The 23,892-nt window shown below is 38.2% G+C and overlaps 1 protein-coding gene across 1 annotated transcript in view; it reads right to left on the bottom strand.

The window, feature by feature from the left end:
* Positions 1 to 295: 295 nt before the first annotated feature.
* LOC124776253 (28 kDa heat- and acid-stable phosphoprotein-like) overlaps positions 296 to 23,892 on the bottom strand; it is a 62,925-nt gene continuing 39,328 nt past the window's right edge. Inside the window, exons 5-6 of the mRNA XM_047251126.1 lie at positions 17,110 to 17,261; positions 296 to 734 (exon numbers count right to left, since the gene is read on the bottom strand). Of these exons, the coding sequence (XP_047107082.1) occupies positions 667 to 734; positions 17,110 to 17,261 (220 nt within the window). The 3' untranslated portion in view covers positions 296 to 666. The remainder of the gene's footprint in view (positions 735 to 17,109; positions 17,262 to 23,892) is intronic.

Here is a 23,892-nt window from a genome sequence, read left to right as displayed (position 1 = left end):
ATTAAAACTGAGAAAAAAATGGTAAGTGTGTCAATAACATACCATAGAAGTGTTTTGTTGAGAGCTGCACATTCCTTACACGTACGTGTGTGGTGTGTGTGTGTGTGTGTGTGTGTGTGTGTGTGTGTGTGACTGTGTGAGTGAGTGAGAGAGAGAGATAGAGATAGAGAGAGAGAGAGAGAGAGAGAGAGAGAGAGAGAGAGAATACTTCTAATTCTCCACAAAACTTCCCAATTGCGAGATTTTTAATATAGCGGGAGAAAAACACATGAGAAGTGATAAATAAAAGTGTACAAAACTTTGCATAGTCTTTAATAGTAATCAGTTTCAAAAACATGAAATTTTATTTACAAGACAAATTTCCAGTGGTATGAAAAAGACATTCACCCTACCAAATGCAGGTGAAAATGTCTCCAGTAGTCAAGGACAGTAATAGTCAACAGAAATGAAATTATGTTAAAATACAACAAGAACAATACGCGCACACACACACTACTGTCAAGCGTGTTATGAATTTTAATCCTGACCTACAATGCAAATCCATTGTATGGCAAGGTTTTACAACAGAATGCAAAAATGCAAGTGTTCTTATAACCAAGTATGAGTATACCGTGTAAACATTTCTCTTATGAGAACTGGAGAAATGCATTTCAAATTCTCTGTAAGTCAAGTGTTCTTCTTGCCTAGTGCCTTATGCACCTGCGCCGTTTTTGACTGCTTTGCGGCTTCTTTTTCTGAAAAGATAATTAGAAGCATTGATTTTATAGGCCTTGAATTTATGAACAAGATACATTAGTCAGTAAACAGAAAAAAGAAATAGCAAAGCCAGCAATAACCCATGTAGCATCACTACAGTGAAAGTAAACTGATAGAAAATGTCACTGTAATGCCAAATACTTTTTTCTTGTGTGTGCAATAGCCATATCCATCATTAATCCCATAAAATATTGGGGAAATAACTCAATAATTTACCAAATAGATTAAATTAGATTCAGTTTCTGTTCCACAGACCCAAAAATGAGATGATTCTCATGGTTGTGGAACATGTCAGAACATCTAACATAAAAAAGAGAACATTTGAATGTAATACTCACTTCCATGATCATTTGTCAAGAGACTGTCAAAATACGTGAATATATTACAGTAAACTAGAACTAATAATGTTTACAAAATTAATATACTGTCAGAATGAACCATAGTTATGCACTTCCAATACATTTATCAAACGCAAAATACCGAATCCTGACTATTGAGACCAACTATTGTCAAAACTGAAATGTGACAGACATTTTTACTTAAGCAGGTCTAACAATTCCTGTTAAGATATTCATCTATACAATAGAAGCAGTTGCCTACCAGAAAGTCTTTCAAACTCTTTTTAAACTGTGCTTTATCTGAAACCGAATTTTAATGGTTGCTGGCAATTTATTGAAAATGTGTGTTTCAGAATATTGGACCAAGGCAAGTGATTTTAGGTCTTTATGTGGATTATTCTTATTCCTAGTACTGATACTATGTACTAAGCTGTTGGTTCAAAACAGGCACACATTATTTGTAACAAGTTTCATTAAGGAATAAATATACTGAGAAGCAGTGGTTAGAATGCCCAGTTCGTTGAACAGGTTTCCACATGACGTTCTTGAATTTACACCACAAATGATTATTGTTACTCACTGTTTCACTCTAGAAACAGCTTCTTGGTTTGACGAGTTACCCCTGAATGTAATCCCATATGACATAATAGAATTAAAGTAAGCAACGCATGTCCTTTTTCATATTTGTATCTCCTAGATCTGATATAATTCGCATTGCAAATATGGACTTGTTTAGTAACTTCAGCAAGCCTGTGGTATGGCCTTCTCAATTGAATTTATCAAGCTGTAATCCCAGGAATTTAACAATGTCAACCTCTTTTATCTGCATGTCTTCATATGTTACACACATGCTGGAAAGAAATCTCTAACAGGTTCTGAACTGCATACAGTGGGTCTTTTCAAAGTTTAATGACAGTGAATAAGCTTTAAACCATTTAATAATGGCAGTGAAGGTTTCATGATTAGAAGCCATTTCTAAATCTGTACTCTACTTGCTATTTATTGCAATGTTTGTATCTATGTAACCAAAATGAATTTAGCACCTGGTAATGTAATAGACCAGAGGTCATTAATGTACACAAGAAAAAGCAATGGACCCAACAGATAACCTTGAGGAACACCAAATGTAATTAATTCAAAATCAGATGAAGACAGACTGCTTACCCACAGGTATTTCACAATGAGACCATTTGTTTCCTGTTAGGGGGGCTGACCATTTTGCAGCACTGCCAATGAAACCACAATATTGTAATTAAATGTATGCTGTGCTTCACACAGTCAAAGACTTAACAGGTCACAGAAAATGCCAGTGGCCTCTAATTTGTTATCTAAGCAATTAGATTCTTACTCTATGTGTAAATAGCAATCTCTATACCAGAACCCTTACCCAAACTGTGACGGACAATATATTATTTAGAAACTTTAACACAACCTTCTCAAATTTTTTTGAAAAAGCCCTTTCTTGTAAAGAGACTTAACTTCAGCATATTTTAGCCAGTCTGGAAATGTTCTGCTGATAGATTGGTTATACAAACAACTTAAGTCAGAACTGAACTCAAATGAACACACTTAAATTTATTGATACGTCTTAATAACCACTATAATATTTTGATTTTTAACAATTTTATTGTGGTTACTACTACTTTGGGAGAAGTGAGTGTCATTTCCACTTTACTGAAGTTATTTGTAGAGATTTGTATCATATTTCAATGCACTTTTTACTGAACCTGATAACTCCAAGCTGTCAGTAACAGAAACAGAGTACTTGTTAAAGAGGTTTGTTACATTACGTGCATTTATTACCAATGTCTCATTTGCTTTAGAGCTATCTGTTCCTCTTCCTTTCTAGCCCTGTCTCTATCTTCACTATATCCCATACAATATTTATTTTGTTGCCTGATTTTATTATCTTTTTCTCATAATAAAGCTGCTTAGATTTCTGGAATACTTGTTTCAGTATTTCGCAGTGTTCTTTGTAACACACTACAATGCTAACATCAGACATGTTCCTACATAGTACATACAGTTTCCTTTTTGTCCCATATGATAACTTTATTCCTTATGTAAACCGTGGTTTATTTTTTTACTTCTGTTTGATTTGAGTTACCTTCAGGGGAAAACAATTTTCAAATCAGGAAGTTACTTCATTAATGAATGCTTTGTATTTTCCATTTGAGTCAAAAGTATTGTAAATATATATCCAGCTCATGTCTTTGAACAATCTCTTAAAATGCTCAATTTTTGAATGTATTGTTACCCTCCTGTGCTCAGATTTAATAGATTTTGTCTCGTGACAAGTTTAAACATTTAACATTAAATGCTGCTTTTCATGGTTTTGTGACCAACTTTCTTCCCTGGATTTGTCTACAAAGATATTATCAATAGCGGTCTCAGAGCATTTACATATCCTAGTTGCACAGTTTGCAGTAGTAATTAAATTGAATGACAGTGTTACTGACTGCAATAATTATTCACTGACGGCTTTTCAATAAATCCACATATAAAAGACTTATGAAATATACTACTGTTGTACAAGCTTGTAGGTGCTGCTCTGAGCTAAATTTATTATTATCAATATTCTTGAAATTAAAACAATTTCTGACAAATGTGACAACTCCTCCTTTCACCATATTTTCTCTACCAAAATAAGAGACTAACTAAAATCCTATAACATTTAACACACCTATACCAGTGGTCACATGACGATCAGAGAGGCACATTATATCAACTGGTTTGCTCAACTATTTCTTCAACACAACTAAGCAACTCATTAGGCTTACACCTCAGTTCTCAGATATTCTGATGCAATAAGGATAAAGGATCTTTTGCACTAGCTGAATTAAAACTGGATTAACCTAATTTTTCAGTCAGTTTCTGAACTTCTCCAGTTTCAATTAGGGGCTGTTTGCATGAATTGTGAACATTAAAATGAGCTTCTAGTTGCCTGTTTTATCAGTGTGAATGTCATTTTCAACCTGCCTCTGAATGTCTTTTGTTTCCACCTTCACTAGCCTGAACATAGGATATTACCAAATCAAAATCTCTTAGAAGGGGAGGTCCTCAGGGGTGAAATCAACTTTTTGAAATCTTTTATATACTGGTGTAGGTTGGGGTTCAAGGTATCACACACATAAGCCATTCATCAAGGCAGACGGTTCTTATTTGTGAGTAATTCACAAAAAAGAATCTCATTGTGCTCTAGAGCCTTCAAAATAATAGTTTTATGCCACGTGGTGGTATAGCATAGTGGTAAAGATACATTCCTGACATGCAGGAGGTTGTGGATTCGAATCCCATAGAGTGCTTTGCTTTTAAATCTTGATCAAAATGACTGATCAGTATTTTTATCCAGTTAACTGATTTAAATGTAAATTTTTCATAAATGTTTTGCCGTGTCAATTTAATTATCATATTGACATTTTTATCTGTCTGATTTTTCTTCGTAGCATTCTATTTTTCATAACTGGAATATTTGGGCACATGAATGTAAGCATTTTTATTTCTCTCTCATAATATTTAAACATTTGAACATGGTAAACTATTGGTTAAATACCAAGAGATGAAATGATTTATATAGGCTGTGCAATTGCTTCAAAAACGTATTTTTTGTTAGGAGAGAGATTTTTTGGATGACAATCACCATACAGGCATTTAAAACAAATTCCTATGGACAAAGTAATGCAGATGAAGATTCAAAGTAACGAAGGGAATAAAATGGAATTCAAGCAAAATGGAGGAATAGAATAATGTCTGTGACAACATGGACAAAAATATAAAATGTTAAGTGAAGAAATTAAATCAAAGTTAATGCACAAAAATAATTAAAAATCATCCACAAAGATATTTTAAATGGGGGGATAACCACAGGAAGAAAAAAGGAAAACAAATAAAGTCAATACAATGATGAAACAGGCAAAACAAAGATGATGTAACTTACCACACGAAAGCGTTGGTATGTTGATAGAGACGACAACAACACACACACACACACACACACACACACACACACACATACACACACACACACACACAAAATTCAAGCTTTCACAACCCACAGTTGCTTCATCAGGAAAAAGGGAAGGAGAGGGAAAGACGAAAGGATGTGGGTTTTAAGGGAGAGGGTAAGGAGTCATTCCAATCCCGGGAGCGGAAAGACTTACCTTAGGGGGAAAAAAGGATGAGTATACACTCGCGCGCGCACACACACACACACACACACACACACACACACATATCCATCCACACATATACAGACACACCCGTCCTTTTTTCCCCCCTAAGGTAAGTCTTTCCGCTCCCGGGATTGGAATGACTCCTTACCCTCTCCCTTAAAACCCACATCCTTTCGTCTTTCCCTCTCCTTCCCTCTTTCCTGATGAGGCAACAGTTTGTTGCGAAAGCTTGAATTTTGTGTGTATGTTTGTGTGTCTGTCGACCTGCCAGCACTTTCATTTGGTAAGTCACATCATCTTTGTTTTTAGATATATATTTCCTACCTGGAATGTTTCCCTCTATTATAACTAACTATATATATATATATATATATATATATATATATATATATATACACACACACACACACACAAGCAGACATGTGTAAAGGCAAAGAGTTTGGGCAGAGATGTCAGTCGAGGCAGAAGTACAGAGGCAAAGATGATGTTGAATGACAGGTGAGGTATGAGCGGCAGCAACTTGAAATTAGCGGAGATTGAGGCCTGGTGGGTAATGGGAAGAGAGGATATATTGAAGGGCAAGTTCCCATCTCCGGAGTTCTGATAGGTTGGTGTCAGTGGGAAGTATCCAGATAACTGACGGTGTAACACTGTGCCAAGATGTGCTGGCCATGCACCACGGCATGTTTAGCCACAGGGCGATCCTCATTACCAACAAACACTGTCTGCCTGTGTCCGTTCATGCGAATGGACAGTTTGTCGCTGGTCATTCCCACATAGAAAGCTTCACAGTGTAGGCAGGTCAGTTGGTAAATCACATGGGTGCTTTCACACATGGCTCTGCCTTTGATCATGTACACCTTCCGGGTTACAGGACTGGAGTAGCTGGTGGTGGGAGGGTGCATGGGACAGGTTTTACACTGGGGGCGGTTACAAGGGTAGGAGCCAGAGGGTAGGGAAGGTGGATTGGGGATTTCATAGGGATGAACCAAGAGGTTACGAACGTTAGGTGGACGGCGGAAAGACACTCTTGGTGGAATGGGGAGGATTTCATGAAGGATGGATCTCATTTCAGGGCAGGATTTGAGGAAGTCGTATCCCTGCTGGAGAGCCACATTCAGAGTCTGATCCAGTCCCGGAAAGTATCCTGTCACAAGTGGGGCACTTTTGTGGTTCTTCTGTGGGAGGTTCTGGGTTTGAGGAGATGAGGAAGTGGCTCTTGTTATTTGCTTCTGTACCAGGTTGGGAGGGTAGTTACGGGATGCGAAAGCTGTTTTCAGGTTGTTGGTGTAATGGTTCAGGGATTCAGGACTGGAGCAGATTCGTTTGCCATGAAGACCTAGGCTGTAGGGCAGGGACCGTTTGATATGGAATGGGTGGCAGCTGTCATAATGGAGGTGCTGTTGCTTGTTGGTGGGTTTGATGTGGACGGATGTGTGTAGCTGGCCATTGGACAGATGGAGGTCAGCGTCGAAGAAAGTGGCATGGGATTTGGATTAGGACCAGGTGAATCTGATGGAACCAAAGGAGTTGAGGTTGTAGGGAAATTCTGGAGTTGTTCTTCATTGTGACTCCAGATCATGAAGATGTCATCAATAAATCTGTACCAAACTTTGGGTTGGCAGGCCTGGGTAACCAAGAAGGCTTCCTCTAAGCGACCCATAAATAGGTTTGTGTACGAGGGGGCCATCCTGGTACCCATGGCTGTCCCCTTCAATTGTTGGTATGTCTGGCCTTCGAAAGTGAAGAAGTTGTGAGTTAGGATGAAGCTGGCTAAGATAATGAGAAAAGAGGTTTTAGGTAGGGTGGCAGGTGATCGGCGTGAAAGGAAGTGCTCCATCGCAGCGAGGCCCTGGACGTGCGGAATATTTGTGTATAAAGAAGTGGCATCAATGGTTACAAGGATGGTTTCTGGGGTAACAGATTGGGTAAGGATTCCAGGCGTTCGAGAAAGTGGTTGGTGTCTTTGATGAAGGATGGGAGACTGCATGTAATGGGTTGAAGGTGTTGATCTACGTAGGCAGAGATACGTTCTGAGGGGGCTTGGTAACCAGCAACAATGGGGCGGATGGGATGATTGGGTTTGTGAATTTTAGGAAGTAGGTAGAAGGCAAGGGTGCAGGGTGTCAGTGGGGTCAGGAGGTCGATGGGAGCCAGTTGAAAGGTTTTGTAGGGGGCCTAAGGTTCTGAGGATTCCTTGAAGCTCCACCTGGACATCAGGAATGGGATTACCTTGGCAAACTTTGTATGTAGTGTTGCCTGAAACCTGACGCAGTCCCTCAGCCACATACTCCCGACGATCAAGTACCACAGTCATGGAACCCTTGTCCGCCGGAAGAATGGCAATGGATCGGTCAGCCTTCAGATCACGGATAGCCTTGGCTTCAGTGTGGTGATGCTGGGAGTAGGATTAAGGTTTTTTAAGAAGGATTGAGAGGCAAGGCTGGAAGTGAGAAATTCCTGGAAGGTTTGGAGAGGATGATTTTGAGGAAGAGGAAGTGGGTCCCGCTGTGACAGAGGACAGAACTGTTCCAGGCAGGGTTCAATTTGGATAGTGTCTTGGGGAGTTGGATCATTAGGGGTAGGATTAGGATTATTTTTCTATGTGGCAAAGTGATATTTCCAGCAGAGAGTACGAGTGTAGGACAGTAAATCTTTGTTTGGTTGAATCTGGGAGTAGGGCTGAAGGTGAGGCCTTTGGATAGGACAGAGGTTTCGGATTGGGAGAGAGGTTTGGATGAAAGGTTAACTACTGAATTGGGGTGTTGTGGTTCCAGATTGTGTTGATTAGAATTTTGAGGTTTTGGGGGGGAGTGGAGCTGGAAGTGGGAGATTGAGTAGATGGGAGAGACTAGGTCTGTGTGCAATGAGAGAAGGTTGAGGTTTGCTGGAAAGGTTGTGGAGGGTGAGTGAGTTGCCTTTCTGGAGGTGGGAAACCAGGAGATTGGATAGTTTTTTGAGGTGGAATGTGGCATGCTGTTCTAATTTGCGGTTGACCTGTAGGAGGATGCTCTGAACAGCCAGTGTGGATGTGGGAGAGGAAAGATTGAGGACTTTGATTAGGGATAGGAGTTGATTGGTGTGTTCATTGGCTGAGTTGATGTGTAGGTGAAGGATTAGGCAGGTGAGGGCTATGGATTGCTCAGTTTGGAACTAGTATAGGGACTGATGGAAAGAAGGGTTACAGCCAGAGATGGGAACTTTAAGTATGAGGACTTTGGGGGTAATGCCAAATGTCAGACAACCCTGAGTAAATAAAATATGTGAGTGTAATTTGGCTAGGGTGAAGGCATGTTTGCGGAGGGAATGTAAATAAAATGATTCAAATGTTTCTGAGCACTATGGGACTTAACATCTGTGGTCATCAGCCCCCTAGAACTTAGAACTACTTAAACCTAACTAACCTAAGGACATCACACACATCCATGCCCGAGGCAGGATTCCAACCTGCGACCGTAGCAGTCACGCGGTTCCCGACTGAGCGCCTAAAACCACTAGACCACCGCGGCCGGCTGTAAATAAAACTTAATGGGGTCGTCGTGGGGAGGTTGTGAGGGTGACATGGTATTAGAAGGTGGAAAGTGTAACATGAGGCTGAAATGAAAAAAATATGGGGAGAGATAAAGGTGAACTAGAAAGCAACTGGAGATCCGGTGTGAAAAAAGTCGAAAACGTGTTGGTTAAAGCTGAGCTATGTTGATCCTGTGGTGAACTTGGGTTGGTAATGTGCACAAAGGTCAGGTGGTTGTGTTGCCTCCAAAACATGTTGAACGGTGGAGAAATTCGGGAAAATTTCGAAAAAACTGCGTGTAAATGTATTAAAAGGAGTGGTATTGTGGTGGCAGATTATGAAAATGAGGCTAACAATTGTCCGGCGAAGAAATAATGACGTTAATTTTTGTCATTATATATAGCCACATATTGAGAACAGCTCAACCATTCGGCTAACTTTTTTTTTGTGTCTGTAATTGTTAGGACAAGGTTTTCATGAAATAAAATTGTTGGAAAATCCACTGGAGAAATGGAAATGAAGATGGTATTTTTGTATGAAAATCTCAATGAAAGAAATGTGGCAGTCAGTCTGGCAGTCCTACTGTCACGTTTTCATGAAAACTACAAATTCCGCATTGAATATTTATATTTTGCAAAAAAACAACTGAAAGTGATATTTCAGTGTGTTATCGGTGGTGATCATATCTTTGGTGTGGTGTTAAGATTGAATTGAGATCAGTTCATGATAATTTGGTGTGCTGCAAATATTTAATTGATTTTAGTTTGCTTCTTTGGAAAAAATGCCACCAGTGAGGCATCGAAATATCTGGTGGCGTACTCACAATGCAGGTAAACTAGATGATTTAGAATCAATGAGACTGATGAAAAACGTAGACAGAATTTGGAAGCAAACTGAATAATTTGTCAAGTGCTATCCATTATAACTCTGGAATGATGGATACACTCTAGTTCAACCTGCCCAGTTCGAGCTTACACACAAAATAATTTGTAAAAAAAAAAAACACCCTCCCAACAGATGGCTGAATATGACAATTCGAACTGAACATTTGGTGTTCAGATACAACCCAACAGTCGATTACACCAAGGATGCATCTGTCGAAATCATTCCATTCCAAACGATTGTCAGGAGGGGGAGATGGACAAAGGGATGGGGGAGAATATGGGTAGAGGTGGAGGGGAGAAGGATATTACAATGTTTGTCTTTTAATTCCCATACATATTTGGCAATTGCGAAGCATTGCCAGGTTCTAGTAATGAATGAAAATAATGATAAAAATCATTTTCGTAAACATTTAAAAATATAAAATTTCAAAGCTACCCTTGCGGTTTGAACCCACAACTTTCTGCACATCTGGAATGTATCTCTATCACTACGCTACATTGCTACTCTGAATAAAACTACTCTTTTTAATGCTCTAGAGCATCATGCAAAACTTTGTTGATTATTCTTAAATGAGAGCCCTGTTTGATGAAGGGCTGTGGATTGTGATACACACCTGGGACTATAAACTACAAACCCCCCCCCCCCACACACACACACACAAAGTTTTCACCTCCTGTATGATGTGCCCTCTGAGCATATTAAAAGCTTGTATTGTAACAGTATCACTTTTCATGGTCAAATTTGTTTAATGAGTGAGGTACAGTAATATGCAATAATACACCATTAACAACTTATGTTCGTAACATGAAATGAACATTTTCATATTTACTCCAATATTTATAATATGCATGTGCAGTGTTAAGAGAAGTAGACAGTCATTACTCAGGGATGATCCCACTGACAAGCCAAAGTTGGGTATGATAGTAATGTATAAAAATTAGCAACACAATGTGCTTGGTCCAGGAATAGAATGGATGCCAGTGTCAAGTATGTTAGTGCCTTTTAATTTGTTGTGATTTTGAACATTATGGCTGACATTTTTAGACTATATGGTGCTGAGTAAGTCAAATTTTCTATGACCAGTTTATGTCATTTGTACAAGAAAAGTTTGCCCACATTCCTAGCAACAGGCACCTCTTTGTTAATTCATAATGAGGGTACAAAATGTAACAGAGCTTGTGCCGACCAGTAAGTGATTTTTCTTTGGTAGCAATTGACTAAGATGGTTGTTTATTTTCAACTGCAACTTCCCCATGTCACTAGTTCACCAGATACTGTTTGTATAATGTGATGAGTAAAAGTTTTTGTAAGCATGTCAACAGAAGATTAAGGCATGTAAAATTTCTTCCAGTAGGGTTGAAAAGAGACCGAGAAAAATATTTTACAGTACTTTGTTGTTACAGACGGCTATTCCTTAATGACTTGTTAAAGTTAAATAATATTCACATGAAGAACAGAACACTGCCAGTAGGCAAGAAAAATATTTTCAGAGTTTTCATGGAAATACCACCAGATGTGACCCAACGATTTTTTGTCTTATCATCCTCACTACTGGTAAAGTCTCGTGTCATCTTAAAGTCTGAGTGAGCTGCCACTTCTTCTTAACATTTCTTCAAGACATCAGTCCCTCTCCTCCCTGACAAAGAAACTGTTAGTTGCAAAGGCTAAGTAACGTGTCCCTTTTACTTTTATGTGTGTATCAGCAGTGCAATAATTTTTGCTTTCTGCAGTGGGCAGTGGCCAGTAGTTTTGTCTCATAATTTAGTAGGGCACAAATTTCAGCAGATTGAAACTAGAGCAGAGTAAACAAGCAGTCCAGAACATTAAGGACATGAAATCAACTTTGCTTACATTTTTTGTAGCAGAACTGACAAACAGTGGACTTTGTGAAGAATGAATCAAATGAATTTAAACACACACACACACACACACACACACACACACACACATATTCTTTGGCTCTACAGATAGCAAAGAAAGTATACTGTACATTAGTTGTAGTCTACTTTTAAGAGTTTTTATTTGGATGGGGAAGAAGGCTGCAGTGAAAGATACAAGGAATGAATTATTGCACTTGAACTAAAATTTAAAAATACAAAATAAGGACACATTCTTTTGTGACAAGTGAGAAAGTCAGTTACTAAATTACAAGACATAAAAAGAAACAGGACTGAAATACAAAAAGTGATGGTTGATACGGAGTCTTCATAAAGATGAAATAGCAGATATGGACTGAACCCAGAACCAAATACAAACGAAGAAAACAAGTGATGGTACACTCTGCAGATATCCATTTCACCAAAGATGAATATTCAAGAAAGTGTATGCAATTCAGATAACACTCAGTCTTATAGAAACAACATAACAAACTAGAAGCAAAGAAGTAAGATTAGGGTTTAACATATAAAACTTTGTGGCAGATTTAAAATTGTACACTACAATGTGACACTTGCTTCTTACTATCTGAGCTATCATGGTATGTGTCCCAACCTATCCTCACAGTTTCCTTTCTGTCAGTACCTCTCTCCAACTTTCCCAGTGCAGTTTTAATCTGCTAAAAAGTTTCAAAACTGTGCGGAGCGCATTGCAGAAAGAGTCATTCCACAAGGTGAGTCTCAACTCCCTTGTTCAGGGACATTTTCTTAGTATTTTGGTATGTGGGACCTGTAGTCTCTGTTGGCTCATTATAGAGTGATAATGTAATTATGATTTATTCAGTTTGTGTCATCATCATGTTACCAATGTGTATTACCATTAACATGTGGGGGATGGGGGGGGGGGGGGGGGGTCGCAGCAGCACACGCATGTATAGCTTGTGGGCACTGAACACCAAGGTTATCAGCATGTGGAGAAAATGACAAACTGTCACACAGTGAAGAGGAAGCATATAAAATGACAAGTATTCACTCACTGCCATCCTACTCACATTCACTCGTGAGAAACTTGATCAGTACTGAATGCCGACTTGAGGGCTGAGTGTGAAGTGGGTGAGTATTGTGAGTGAAAGGAACAAGTGTTTCCAAACAACACACACAGCACAGTCTGTTGACACTTGCACTGTTTTGAAGGTATTTTAAGGAAATAAGATAATCAAATTAAATGCACTTACTATGCAATAAAGTCACTGGAGGGCACATGCCTCATACCAAAATCCTCCAAAAATATCACTGAATGACTTCCAAAATTTTGTCAGTGGAGTTCAAGTTCATCATGTATATTACACATAATAATTTAAAATAGAATTTAACCGTGCTCTGCACCTGTACCAATCTTTGTCCTGTTAGCAGCAATAAAACATCTATGTTCATCATCATCATCTTGTTAGATGTTCAAAGTTGGTTTTTGTAATAATTTCTAAATGTGTTAAATAATGACAAAAATTAATGGAAAACTACACACACACACACACACACACACACACACACACACACACACACACACAAAGGTCATCAGATACTGAGCACAACCTTGGAATGGGGAATGATGGGGGAAGGGAATTTCTGTCTTCTTCTTGTTGTCTTCAGTCCAGAGACCGGTTTGATGCAGCTCTCCATAACACTCTATCCTGTGCAAGACTCTCCATCTCTGTATCTCTGTAAAACTATTGCAAGCTAAATCTTTCTGAATCTGCTTAGTGTATTCATCTCTGTCTCCCTCTACAATTTTTACCCTCCACACTTCCCTCCAATACTAAATTGGTGATCCCTTTATGCCTCAGAATGTATTGTGCAAACCTATCCTTTCCTCTTGTCAAGTTGTGCCACAAATTCCTCTTCTCCTCTATTCTATTCAGTACCTCCTCATTAGTTATGTGATGTAGCCATATAATCTTCAGCAATCTTCTGTAGTACCACATTTCAAAAGCTTCTATTCTCTTCTTGTCTAAACTATTTATCGGCCACGTTTCACTTCCATACATGGCGACACCATACAAATACTTTCAGAAAAAGACTTCTGACACATCTATGCTGGACGTTAACAAATTTCTCTTCTTCAGAAATGCTTTCCTTGCCATAGCCAGTCTACATTTTATATCCTCCCAACTTCGACAGTTATCAGCTATTTTGCTTCCCAAATAGCAAAACTCATTACTATTTTAACTGTCTCATTTACTATACTAATACCCTCAGCATCACCTGATTTAATTCGACAACATTCCAGTGTCCTCGTCCTTTCCACAATAAACATAAATGCATTCCCCTCAAGTGATTCAGGAAAATTTAAACCCGAATGGCTGGACAGGAATTTGAAGTACAGTACTTGTGTTATGGCTGGGGTGGACAAGAATTCAGCTTACGAGCCGTACCTTGGCACAAGCGCCGCAGCACTCAGGCTGTCTGCACACTTACCTCACTGCCACAGTCCGCTACTTGAGCCTAAGCTCACATTTCTCAACCACACAGATCACAAACAAAATAAATTTTCAGTAATATTTATTTTTGATGCAATGAAGACATTTTTTATCTGGTGCAAACTGCCAACATACAGACACGGAGAATCTCTCACATTTTTGTATGTAAGTTGCCCCATAATTGTCATTTATTTAGTTTCATAATTAAAAAACAAGTACTTCACACACACACACACACACACACACACACACACACACACACACACACACACACATTTTTGAGCACTTTTGCAACTTCATTATGGTGAACTGGAAACTCTACCTGGAGAAAACACTGTAGACATCCTGGACAGTTTTGACATTAAAATTACACTACAGATCAATGAGTCACATCTGCACATGCATAGGGGCACTGTTAACTGAAACAGCAAATGGTCTCTAATATAGTCTGAAAACAAATGTATAATTGCCAGTGTTCTCAAACCATTTAGAAAACCATATTTTTTAATTCTTTCAAGGCCACAATGAATTCTTTCACCCTCATGTTTTCTTTAACGTCAGTAAACCTACAGAGCTGGACAGTGTTAGTAACTATTTATCCATCTAAAATGTGATTTTCTCTTTAAATGGACCACTATCAAGACAGAAGTTGTTTGTTACCTTGCAGTGTCTTACTGTAGGCAGTGTGCAATCAACTTCACTTAAAATGCGAGGTCTGCAATCCATTTCAGATGTTCTGATTTTCGTTCTTGCACTCCTTTCTCCTTCACAAATTCAAAAGTAGTGGGTTTTAAATCGAAAAATCATTCCAAGTATTTGCTTTGACTTAACCAATGTTCTCTTCAGTAACATATACATTCTCCATATTCTTCGTTCAATTCCATCAAAATCTTTTGTAAATGACAGTGGAATAATGCAAGCAACTTCAGAAATTTTATTATTCATACTACCATTTCTTCATGTGCTCCATACCTGCAAATTTAGCACAAAGTGCTTCCTCTGTATCATGTAATTTTTTGTTGTTCTATTTTCAGTTAAATCTTTAAAATCTTTCTGTATGGTAATGTAATATCATTTCATAGCAATTTTGCAGTACCTGTTGATTATGTGAGTGCATAATAAATATTAAGATTTCTTATGCCTCTTTTCTGTCATTCCCATTCAGTTAAAAGATGACAGATTGCTGGACTGCCACTTTTATGCAAAAAGCCACTGGACTTGTGAACATTCTTCATACGGTACCACAAACAAATAGTGAAGGGCAAACAACGCTGAGAACAAGATTCTGCCGAACTGAAGAGAGTTGTGCTGACCAAAAAATTCCACACCGCAATACTAAATGAAATGTTTTGATGTACCTCGTACTTCTGAGAAGCAACAAGCAAATCTGAAACAGACTGAGCCTCAATCCGCACATCTGGCACACTTGCCATCTGGCACACCGTGGCTGGCCTTGTGTTAAGGCATTAGAGATTTACAGCGAGCACTAGTTCAGTTTAACAAGATGATTGAATTGAAGCCGTTTTTGAGGGAACCAGTCTCATTTTCTTATAAAATGATTTGTAGAAACCAAGGAAACTTTTAATAAAGGTTGACAGATACGTTGTCACTGCACCGACTACCTTAAAAATGTGACAAAGGTACTTCGAATGAACAGCAATTTCAAGGAAAAGTATATTATTACTATGGAACATGGTATGAACACAATTTATAACATGACATAGAAGGAATGTGGGTTATATTTACTCACAGCCTTGACTTCAACCAAACTGAGAACTACTGTTGGTCTCTCACTGCTATTTATAACAGTTTGAAAAACATGAGCATCAAAAGGCGGGAATCAGAGTCTGCACCGATATTCCGTGAAACTTGAGTTCTTTTAGCATTTCCTAACTGTTAAATGTGATGGCCAGCGAGGTTTTAATAAACTGAGTGCCAGATTCCAACTGTTGTTTACATAGAAACCACCATCCCTGTTTATGAAGTTTTCGGACATCTTAATTTCAGCATTACACTGACACAGAAGCTTCATGTCTGCATCACAACACTGGTCTAATCATATTTCGTTTCATCATCATATTGAAGGAGGTGCTTTGTGATAACCGAGGTGCTTGGTTTTTTAGCAGAGTATGTCTATGTTCCTTTCATCTCTCCTCAACTGTTCTGATCATCTGCCCCATGGAAGACATGCCAGTTTAGCATGGAATGCGTCTTAAAGTTGAGATATTGTGAAATGGCAAATCTCTCTGACTTTTTCATCAGTTTTTTGGATTAATTTGTTACTGAACGGACAGAAACCTACTCCTTCACCATCAAACATTTGTCCTTTCACTCAAACATACATCACTGTTGCACAATACCTTCATTCACTAATCATATTAGGCCCATACATTGCACAAATTTCTCTCACTACAAAATTATACTGTAAAACAGATTTAACATTTGGTAGAACAATCAACTGCAACACAAAATTTTAATTGTTCCTGCTAGCAAACGAAGTAATGTGGCTTTTCTATTATTGAAGTTCCAAGTACACTGACCTAATGAATGAGTCAGTGTAGCAACTGTTCTGATTGTGCAGAAACTGTAAAACTCTCATTATTTACCCGAACAGATACAGAAAATTAATCAGAAGCTAAAGAGGACAGCCATAGTTCCTAGTCTTAATCTTTCCTTGATGAGACTGTATTGGTCAGCAATTAAACAGATTCCAACAGCGATACTAATCATTTCACAGATTCGTTACCTTTTCAGAAAAATTTATATTACTATGAGAAATGACTTATGATTCTGGAAATGGCAGTTATCAAATGGCTGATTCACAGCTCTAACAAAGGAGCAAACAACTAGGACTTTTTCCGTATCATTTACCGCCTGAAGTATTTTGTTGTTAGTAGAAAGTTACATAAACAACAATACAAATTTCCTTCAAACCAGAAAGGTTTGAGAGCATACAGCATGTAAGTAATTTTGTAATAAAACTGTATAAGATTTCATTCCCACTTACTTCACTACTGTAATTTATATTGTCACTCATACAAAGCTACAGGCAAAGTGTCTCAGAAACATACGATTACGAAAATGGCTAATACTCACGGCGGCGTTCTTCTTCACGTCGTTTGGCTGCCTCTTCTCGCTGTTGCTTGATGATAGCAAGGCGTGCCAAGTCTGCACGTGCCTCATCTGTTTTCCCTTCGGCATGAAGACGCTGGTAATTAGCCTGTGCCCTTTGCCTTTCAAGCTCTTCTCTAAAAAGTGAATATAAAATAATAACCTATGTACTCATGAAAAGAGATAACATATTCTATTACAACAGTTTTATTGTTTCATTCTAAAGAAACTTGCCTGGGCACTATAATTTTTTTAATAAAGAAAAGCATATTCAAAATATTATTAGAATTAAATAAAGATAAAACATTTCCAGCATGCCAATACCAGTCCAAGGATGACACAAATGCTACTCTGAGACCCACACTCTGCCTTGATTTACTTTTGTAATTTAATTTTTGAATAATAAAATGATGTTCAATTCCTTTCTTCTGTCTAGATAGGTGGGAACACTTTCTGATCTTCCCTCGTCTGTATCTGTTACCAACTGCTTAGGGGAATAATTTATTGTATGAGTTTCACAGGTATTACAATACAGTGGAAAGTCCAGTTTGGAACATCTACGATATCAGGAAAAGGATAGACTGCTGCTCACTGTAAATATGACAGGTTGAGTTGCAGATAGGCACTACGAAAAGACTGTTACACATCTAGATTTCAGCTAAAGTAGTCTTCAGAAAAGAAAAGACACACACATTCATACAAGTAAGCACACCTCATGCACTTACAACCATCTCTGGCAGCTTGGACTGGAGGCCATTGACAATGGTGGTTACATGCGTGTGACATGGACTTGCTTGTGTGGATATGTGTGTTTCCTTTTCTGAAGAAAGCATTGGCTAAGCTAAATGCGTAACAGTATTTTCAAAGAAAATCAAACAATTGAAAATCCAGGATGGAATGTAACAATATTATGAAATGTAACAATATTATGAGAAGAAAAGTTGTCACTCTCCATATAGTGGAGATGCTAAGTTGCAGATAGGCTCAACAAAAAGACTCACAGTTTGTGTGTGTGTGTGTGTGTGTGTGTGTGTGTGTGTGTGTGTGTGTGTTTTGATGAAGGTCTTAATGGCCGAAAGCTTTGTGAGAGTCTTTTTGTTGTGCCTATCTGTGACTCTGCATCTCCACTGTATGGTGAGTGGCAACTTTCCTTCTCATAATAGTATTTTCAATGAGTCATCTTTACAGTGGATACCACAACACAGTTATTTAAATTATTTAATGTACTGATTATGATCGAGCATGCTCACTGTGACAATGGCAGCCTAAAAGTACAGCAATTGCACAATTCTACCTGGAACATTTTTAGTGTAGTTTTTAATGCTGTATGTCAGAAAATCAGAACAGGAAAGGATTAATTTCAGTACATCCATTGTGAATGATTAACTGTCACCAATTTAAATTGGCAATTTATCTGGTAATAAATATGCAACCAGTCTTTTACGATTTATTCAACCATGAACATGTTTACAAGCCACTGCAGGCTCATTATTAGATGGAGGTGTTACATCTGATAATGAGCCTGCAGTGGCTTGAAAACAAGTTTATGGTTGAAAAAAATTGTGAAAAGTGACTGGTTGAATATTTACTACCAGATAAATCACCTTTTTAAAGAAAATGCAAAGCAGCAAGTAGCTACAGTATCAGAAAATTGGAAGGAAGTTCTTTACTGACAGTTTGGTGCCCAAGAAGACTTCTATTACAGCCCACAACATAAATGGATGTTACAGTTATAAACAGAGGAAAAAAAAAAAAAGAGAGCTTCACTACTTCGGCCATTCCTGCATAACACTATGCAGGGTATCCAAATCATACCTAACACCTTCACAAAGCTAAAAACTTCAAACCTTAAGAAACATTTTTTATTTTTTAAGAGTACACAGGTCATTCCATACCAAGATGTTCGGAAGGAAACACCAACCATATGTCAGCCCTGAATGTTTACACACTGACGTTGCCACCCTTGATAGTTTTTCATGCTGAATGCAACCATCTGATATCTCTAAGCAAGGAGGTCTCACATACAGGAAACATTTCCCTCAGAAATGATAGTGTGTGATTAGGTGTGTGTGTGATTGCACCATCATACTGAAACTACAACAGGACCACAACTTTTCTTAATGGAGGATAGCAAAATTCTGGAACACTGCACAATAACAATCACTGTTCATCATAACAATGACAAACAAATAACAATGACAAACAAAAAAAATATGAATCCACACACCACAGTAAAGAAATGCCACTCTGGGGCCATGTGCTGCTACTTGTTGAAGTTCCCAAGGGCTATTCTCAGACCAGAGGTGAAAATATGCCTCATCAGGGCAAGAGGTGTGTGTGTGTGTGTGTGTGTGTGTGTGTGTGTGTGTGTGTGTGTGTGAGAGAGAGAGAGAGAGAGAGAGAGAGAGAGAGAGAGAGAGAGAGAGAGAGAGAGAGAGAGATCAAAACCCTGACAACCAACATTTCATGAAGCTGTAGCAGTCTTATAACACCCAGGAGGTTTCTGTTTCAAATTGGAATTTGTTTTTCTAAAGTTTGATACATAATACTTTTTTTGTTTTTCTGAAACCCTGCTGCGTCCTGCTATTAAAATAGATATATAATGCATGCTTTGTTGCCATTGGTAAACCACTTTTTATAAAGTGGTCAACAATAAATGCCCGATGTTCACCTGACCACTTCATTGTGTACCCCAATTAAAAACAAAATATACGCACTAGGTGTTATATCTACTACACTAATTAAATGCTACCTGCAGTGGATGGTAAAGCCTCTGGCTTTTCTCATTAACTTAGCCATGGAAGAAGGAAAGTACTAAAGTGATCCTTATTTTCAACAGAGGCAGCATGGAAGATCCAGGAAATTACTAACCAATAGCTATTACACCTGTCTTATGTAAAATAATGCAACATGCAAAGACAGAATATTAAATTTTATAGAAAAATGCAATACTTTGGTTGATGTCCAGCATGGGTTTAGGAAGGGTAGATCCACCAATACAGCAATAGCTGAATTTATAGCCTGAGTCACCAAGTCACTAAATGAACAAAAGAAAGTTTGTGGTACGTTTCTTGACCTTTCAAAAGCTTTTGATTGTGTATGCCCAACGTATTATTGGCAAAGCTAAGTGGTATGGTATAAAGGGGAAAAAAACAGCCGGTATCACAAAATCCTTTATTAAAAATAGAGAACGGTGTGTAGAAATAAAGCAAAATGTAAACAATACTATAACAAATGTCTACTCAAATTTTAAATTTCTTAAATATGGAGCACCTCAAGGATCAGTGCTGGGCCCACCATTTATTTTATATGTAAATGATATGACCAAAATAGTAGATGGAAATGCTGTAATGTATGCAGATGACACTTCATTTGTTGTTAGTAGTGTTTCAATGAATGGCTTACAAAAGCATGCTTCTCTAAATTTGGAAAATGGAAACAATTATTTCAGAGGAAATAGCCTTTTTTCAAATGTAAATAAAACCACATATACACACATAAATGCAAACAAAACACCTAACTTTAATAATATAACTGTCAGGCTTGGAGACTTGGTTCTAAAAGAGACAGAAACTTATAAATTCCTGGGCATGACAGTGGACAGGTACTTGACATGGGAGAAGCATGTAAATAATATTTGTGATAAAGTGAGTTCAAGTATATTTCTAATGAGAAAAATGTCAAGGGCAACAAACACACAAACTGACAAAGAGCCTGTAAAAGCTAGACGCCTTATATACAACAGTTTGCTGAACCATATAAAGATAATAGAAAATGTGTGTGCTTTCAAAAATAAACTAAAATGTCACTTGACTAAAACTTGTCCATAATGTTAATGAATACACTGAATCACAAAATTAATAACTGTGCAAATATGCAAAAAACTTTCACGGAGCATAAAGTAGTTTTAACCACTGGTAATTATGTATGTAATGTACATATATCAATTTTTTTAGATGCAACTATTTTACAGGCTGTTTTTGGAAAAATCAGTCATTTTACTGATATATGCATGAAGTTACAAATTGCAGCACTACCGCACATCTGCACACTGTGCAGCATTTGGCCTTTCCCTGCAGTAAATTAAGCAGGCAAAAAGGAATACAAATGTCTCAAAAATGAGATCGACAGGAAGTGCAAAATGGCTAAGCAGGGATAGCTAGAGGACAAATGTAAGGATGTAGACGCTTATCTCTAGAGGAGTAAGATAGATACTGCCTACAGGAAAATTAGAGAGACCTTTGAATATCAAGAGCTCAGACGGAAACCCAGTTCTAAGCAAAGAAGGGAAAGCAGAAAGGTGGAAGGAGTATATAGAGGGTCTATACAAGGGCAATGTACTTGAGGACAATATTATGGAAATGGAAGAGGATGTAGATGTAGATCAAATGGAGATACGATACTGCGTGAAGAGTTTGACAGAGCACTGAAAGAGCTGAGTCGAAACAAGGCCCTGGGAGTAGACAACATTCTATTAGAACTGCTGACGGCCTTGGGAGAGCCAGTCCTGACAAAACTCTACCATCTGGTGAGCAAGATGTACGAGACAGGCAAAATACCCTCAAACTTCAAGAAGAATATAATAATTCCAATCCCAAAGAAAGCAGGTGCTGACAGATATTAAACTGATAGATCGGTAATTTTCATAAGTCGAAGCTGCAAAATGCTAATGCGAATTCTTTACAGACGAATTCTGAAGGCGGCAGGGGTAAAATACAGAGAGCAAAAGGCTATTTACAATTTGTACAGAAACCAGATGGCAGTTATAAGGGTCGAGGGGCACGAAAGGGAAGCAACAGTTGGGAAGGAAGTGAGACAGGGTTGTAGCCTCTCCCCGATGTTATTCAATCTGTATATTGAGCAAACAGTGAAGGAAACAAAAGAAAAATTCGGAGTAGGTATTAAAATCCATGGAGAAGAAATAAAAATTGAGGTTTGCTGATGACAGTGTAATTCTGTCAGAGACCGCAAAGGACTTGGAAGAGCAGTTGATCGGAATGGACAGTGTTTTGAAAGGAGGATATAAGATGAACAACAAGAACAAAAGCAAAATGAGAATAATGGAATGTAGTCTAATTAAGTCGGGTGATGCTGTGGGAATTAGATTAGGAAATGAGACACTTAAAGTAGTAAAGGAGTTCTGCTATTTGGGGAGCAAAATAACTGATGATGGTCGAAGTAGAGAGGATATAAAATGTAGACTGGCAATGGCAAGGAAAGCATTTCTGAAGAAGAGAAATTTGTTAACATCGAGTATACATTTATATGTCAGGAAGTCGTTTCTGAAAGTATTTGTGTGGAGTGTAGCCATGTATGGAACTGAAACATGGACAATAAATAGTTTGGACAAGAAGAGAATAGACACTTTCAAAATGTGGTGCTACAGAAGAATGTTGAAGATTAGATTGGTAGATCACATAACTAATGACGAGGTATTGAATAGAATTGGGGAGAAGAGGAGTTCGTGGTACAACTTGACCAGAAGAAGGGACCAGTTGGTAGGACATGTTCTGAGGCATCAAGGGATCACAAATTTAGCATTGGAGGGTAAAAATCGTAGAGGGAGACGAAGAGATGAATACACTAAGCAGATTCAGAAGGATGTAGGTTGCAGTAAGTACTGAGAGATCAAGAAGCTTGCACAGGATAGAGTAGCATGGAGAGCTGCATCAAACCAGTCTCAGGACTGAAGACCACCACCACCACCACCACCACAACAACAACAACAACTTACTTACACCTTGTTTTCAAAACCCATTATATTCCATTCCACTGATCTTTAAAATCCTTTGCTTTGTGAGAATTGCAATGTCAGACGAAAACCTCGCAGTTTTTTATTGCTTCTCCCTTTCCAAACAACTCAGTTTCCTTTATTGCATGCTCAATTACTGATTCAACAACACCAGCGGTATGCTACAACCATGTTTCACACCCTTCTCAATTACTACTTCCATTTCATGCCATTTGATTCTTGTAAATGCAGTCTGGTCCCTGTGCAAAATGTAGATAACATTCCATTCCCTGTCTTTTACCCCTTTCACCTTCTGAAATTCAAAGTGTGAATTCCAGAGAATGCTGCCAAAAGCTTTGTAAAATCTTAAATGCTATAAGCATAGGTTTGCCTTTCTTTAACACATCTTTGACAGTAAGTTGTAGGATCAATACTACCTCACCTGTTCCTACATTTCTTCAGAACACGAACTCATCTTTTTTGCAGTCAGCTTGTACCATTTTCTCTATTTCTCCGTAAATAATTCATGTCTATTTTGCAACACAAATATTAATCTGATAGTTTGGTAATATTCTCATCTGTCAGTACCCACTTTCTTTGGAATTGCAATTATATTTTGCTTGAAGTCAGTATTTCAGCAATCTCAAAGTTTGATTACAAGGTAGAATAGTTCTCGTGCGGCTGTACATTCCCCTTCCTTTCCGTCGTTCACAGAATGCACACAGCGATGTTGACTAATGTTAGAAGGCCAGATCAATCAATCATCCTGACTGTTGCCCCTCTTCAAAAATCACATATCAGCCTGGCCTCTCCATATATAACCCTCCACTGTGATTGCACCTACAGTACAACTATCTATACTGCTGCAGCATGAACTGAGGCAGCAAGGTCCACAGTTCATGGAGGCAAGGGAGGGGTGGAAGCAGGACACTTAGAGGTGGTTTTCTTGTGCTTACCACATAAGACTCTTTAGTCGATATCACAAGATCCCCATATACCTAAGATGATCGTATCCTTCAAAAATATTTAGATTTGTA

This window comes from Schistocerca piceifrons, chromosome 2 (genome assembly GCF_021461385.2).
Source record: "Schistocerca piceifrons isolate TAMUIC-IGC-003096 chromosome 2, iqSchPice1.1, whole genome shotgun sequence".
Lineage (NCBI taxonomy): Eukaryota > Metazoa > Arthropoda > Insecta > Orthoptera > Acrididae > Schistocerca > Schistocerca piceifrons.
The sequence above is the reverse complement of the archived record's forward strand: the minus strand, read 5'-3'. Positions and strand labels throughout refer to the sequence as shown.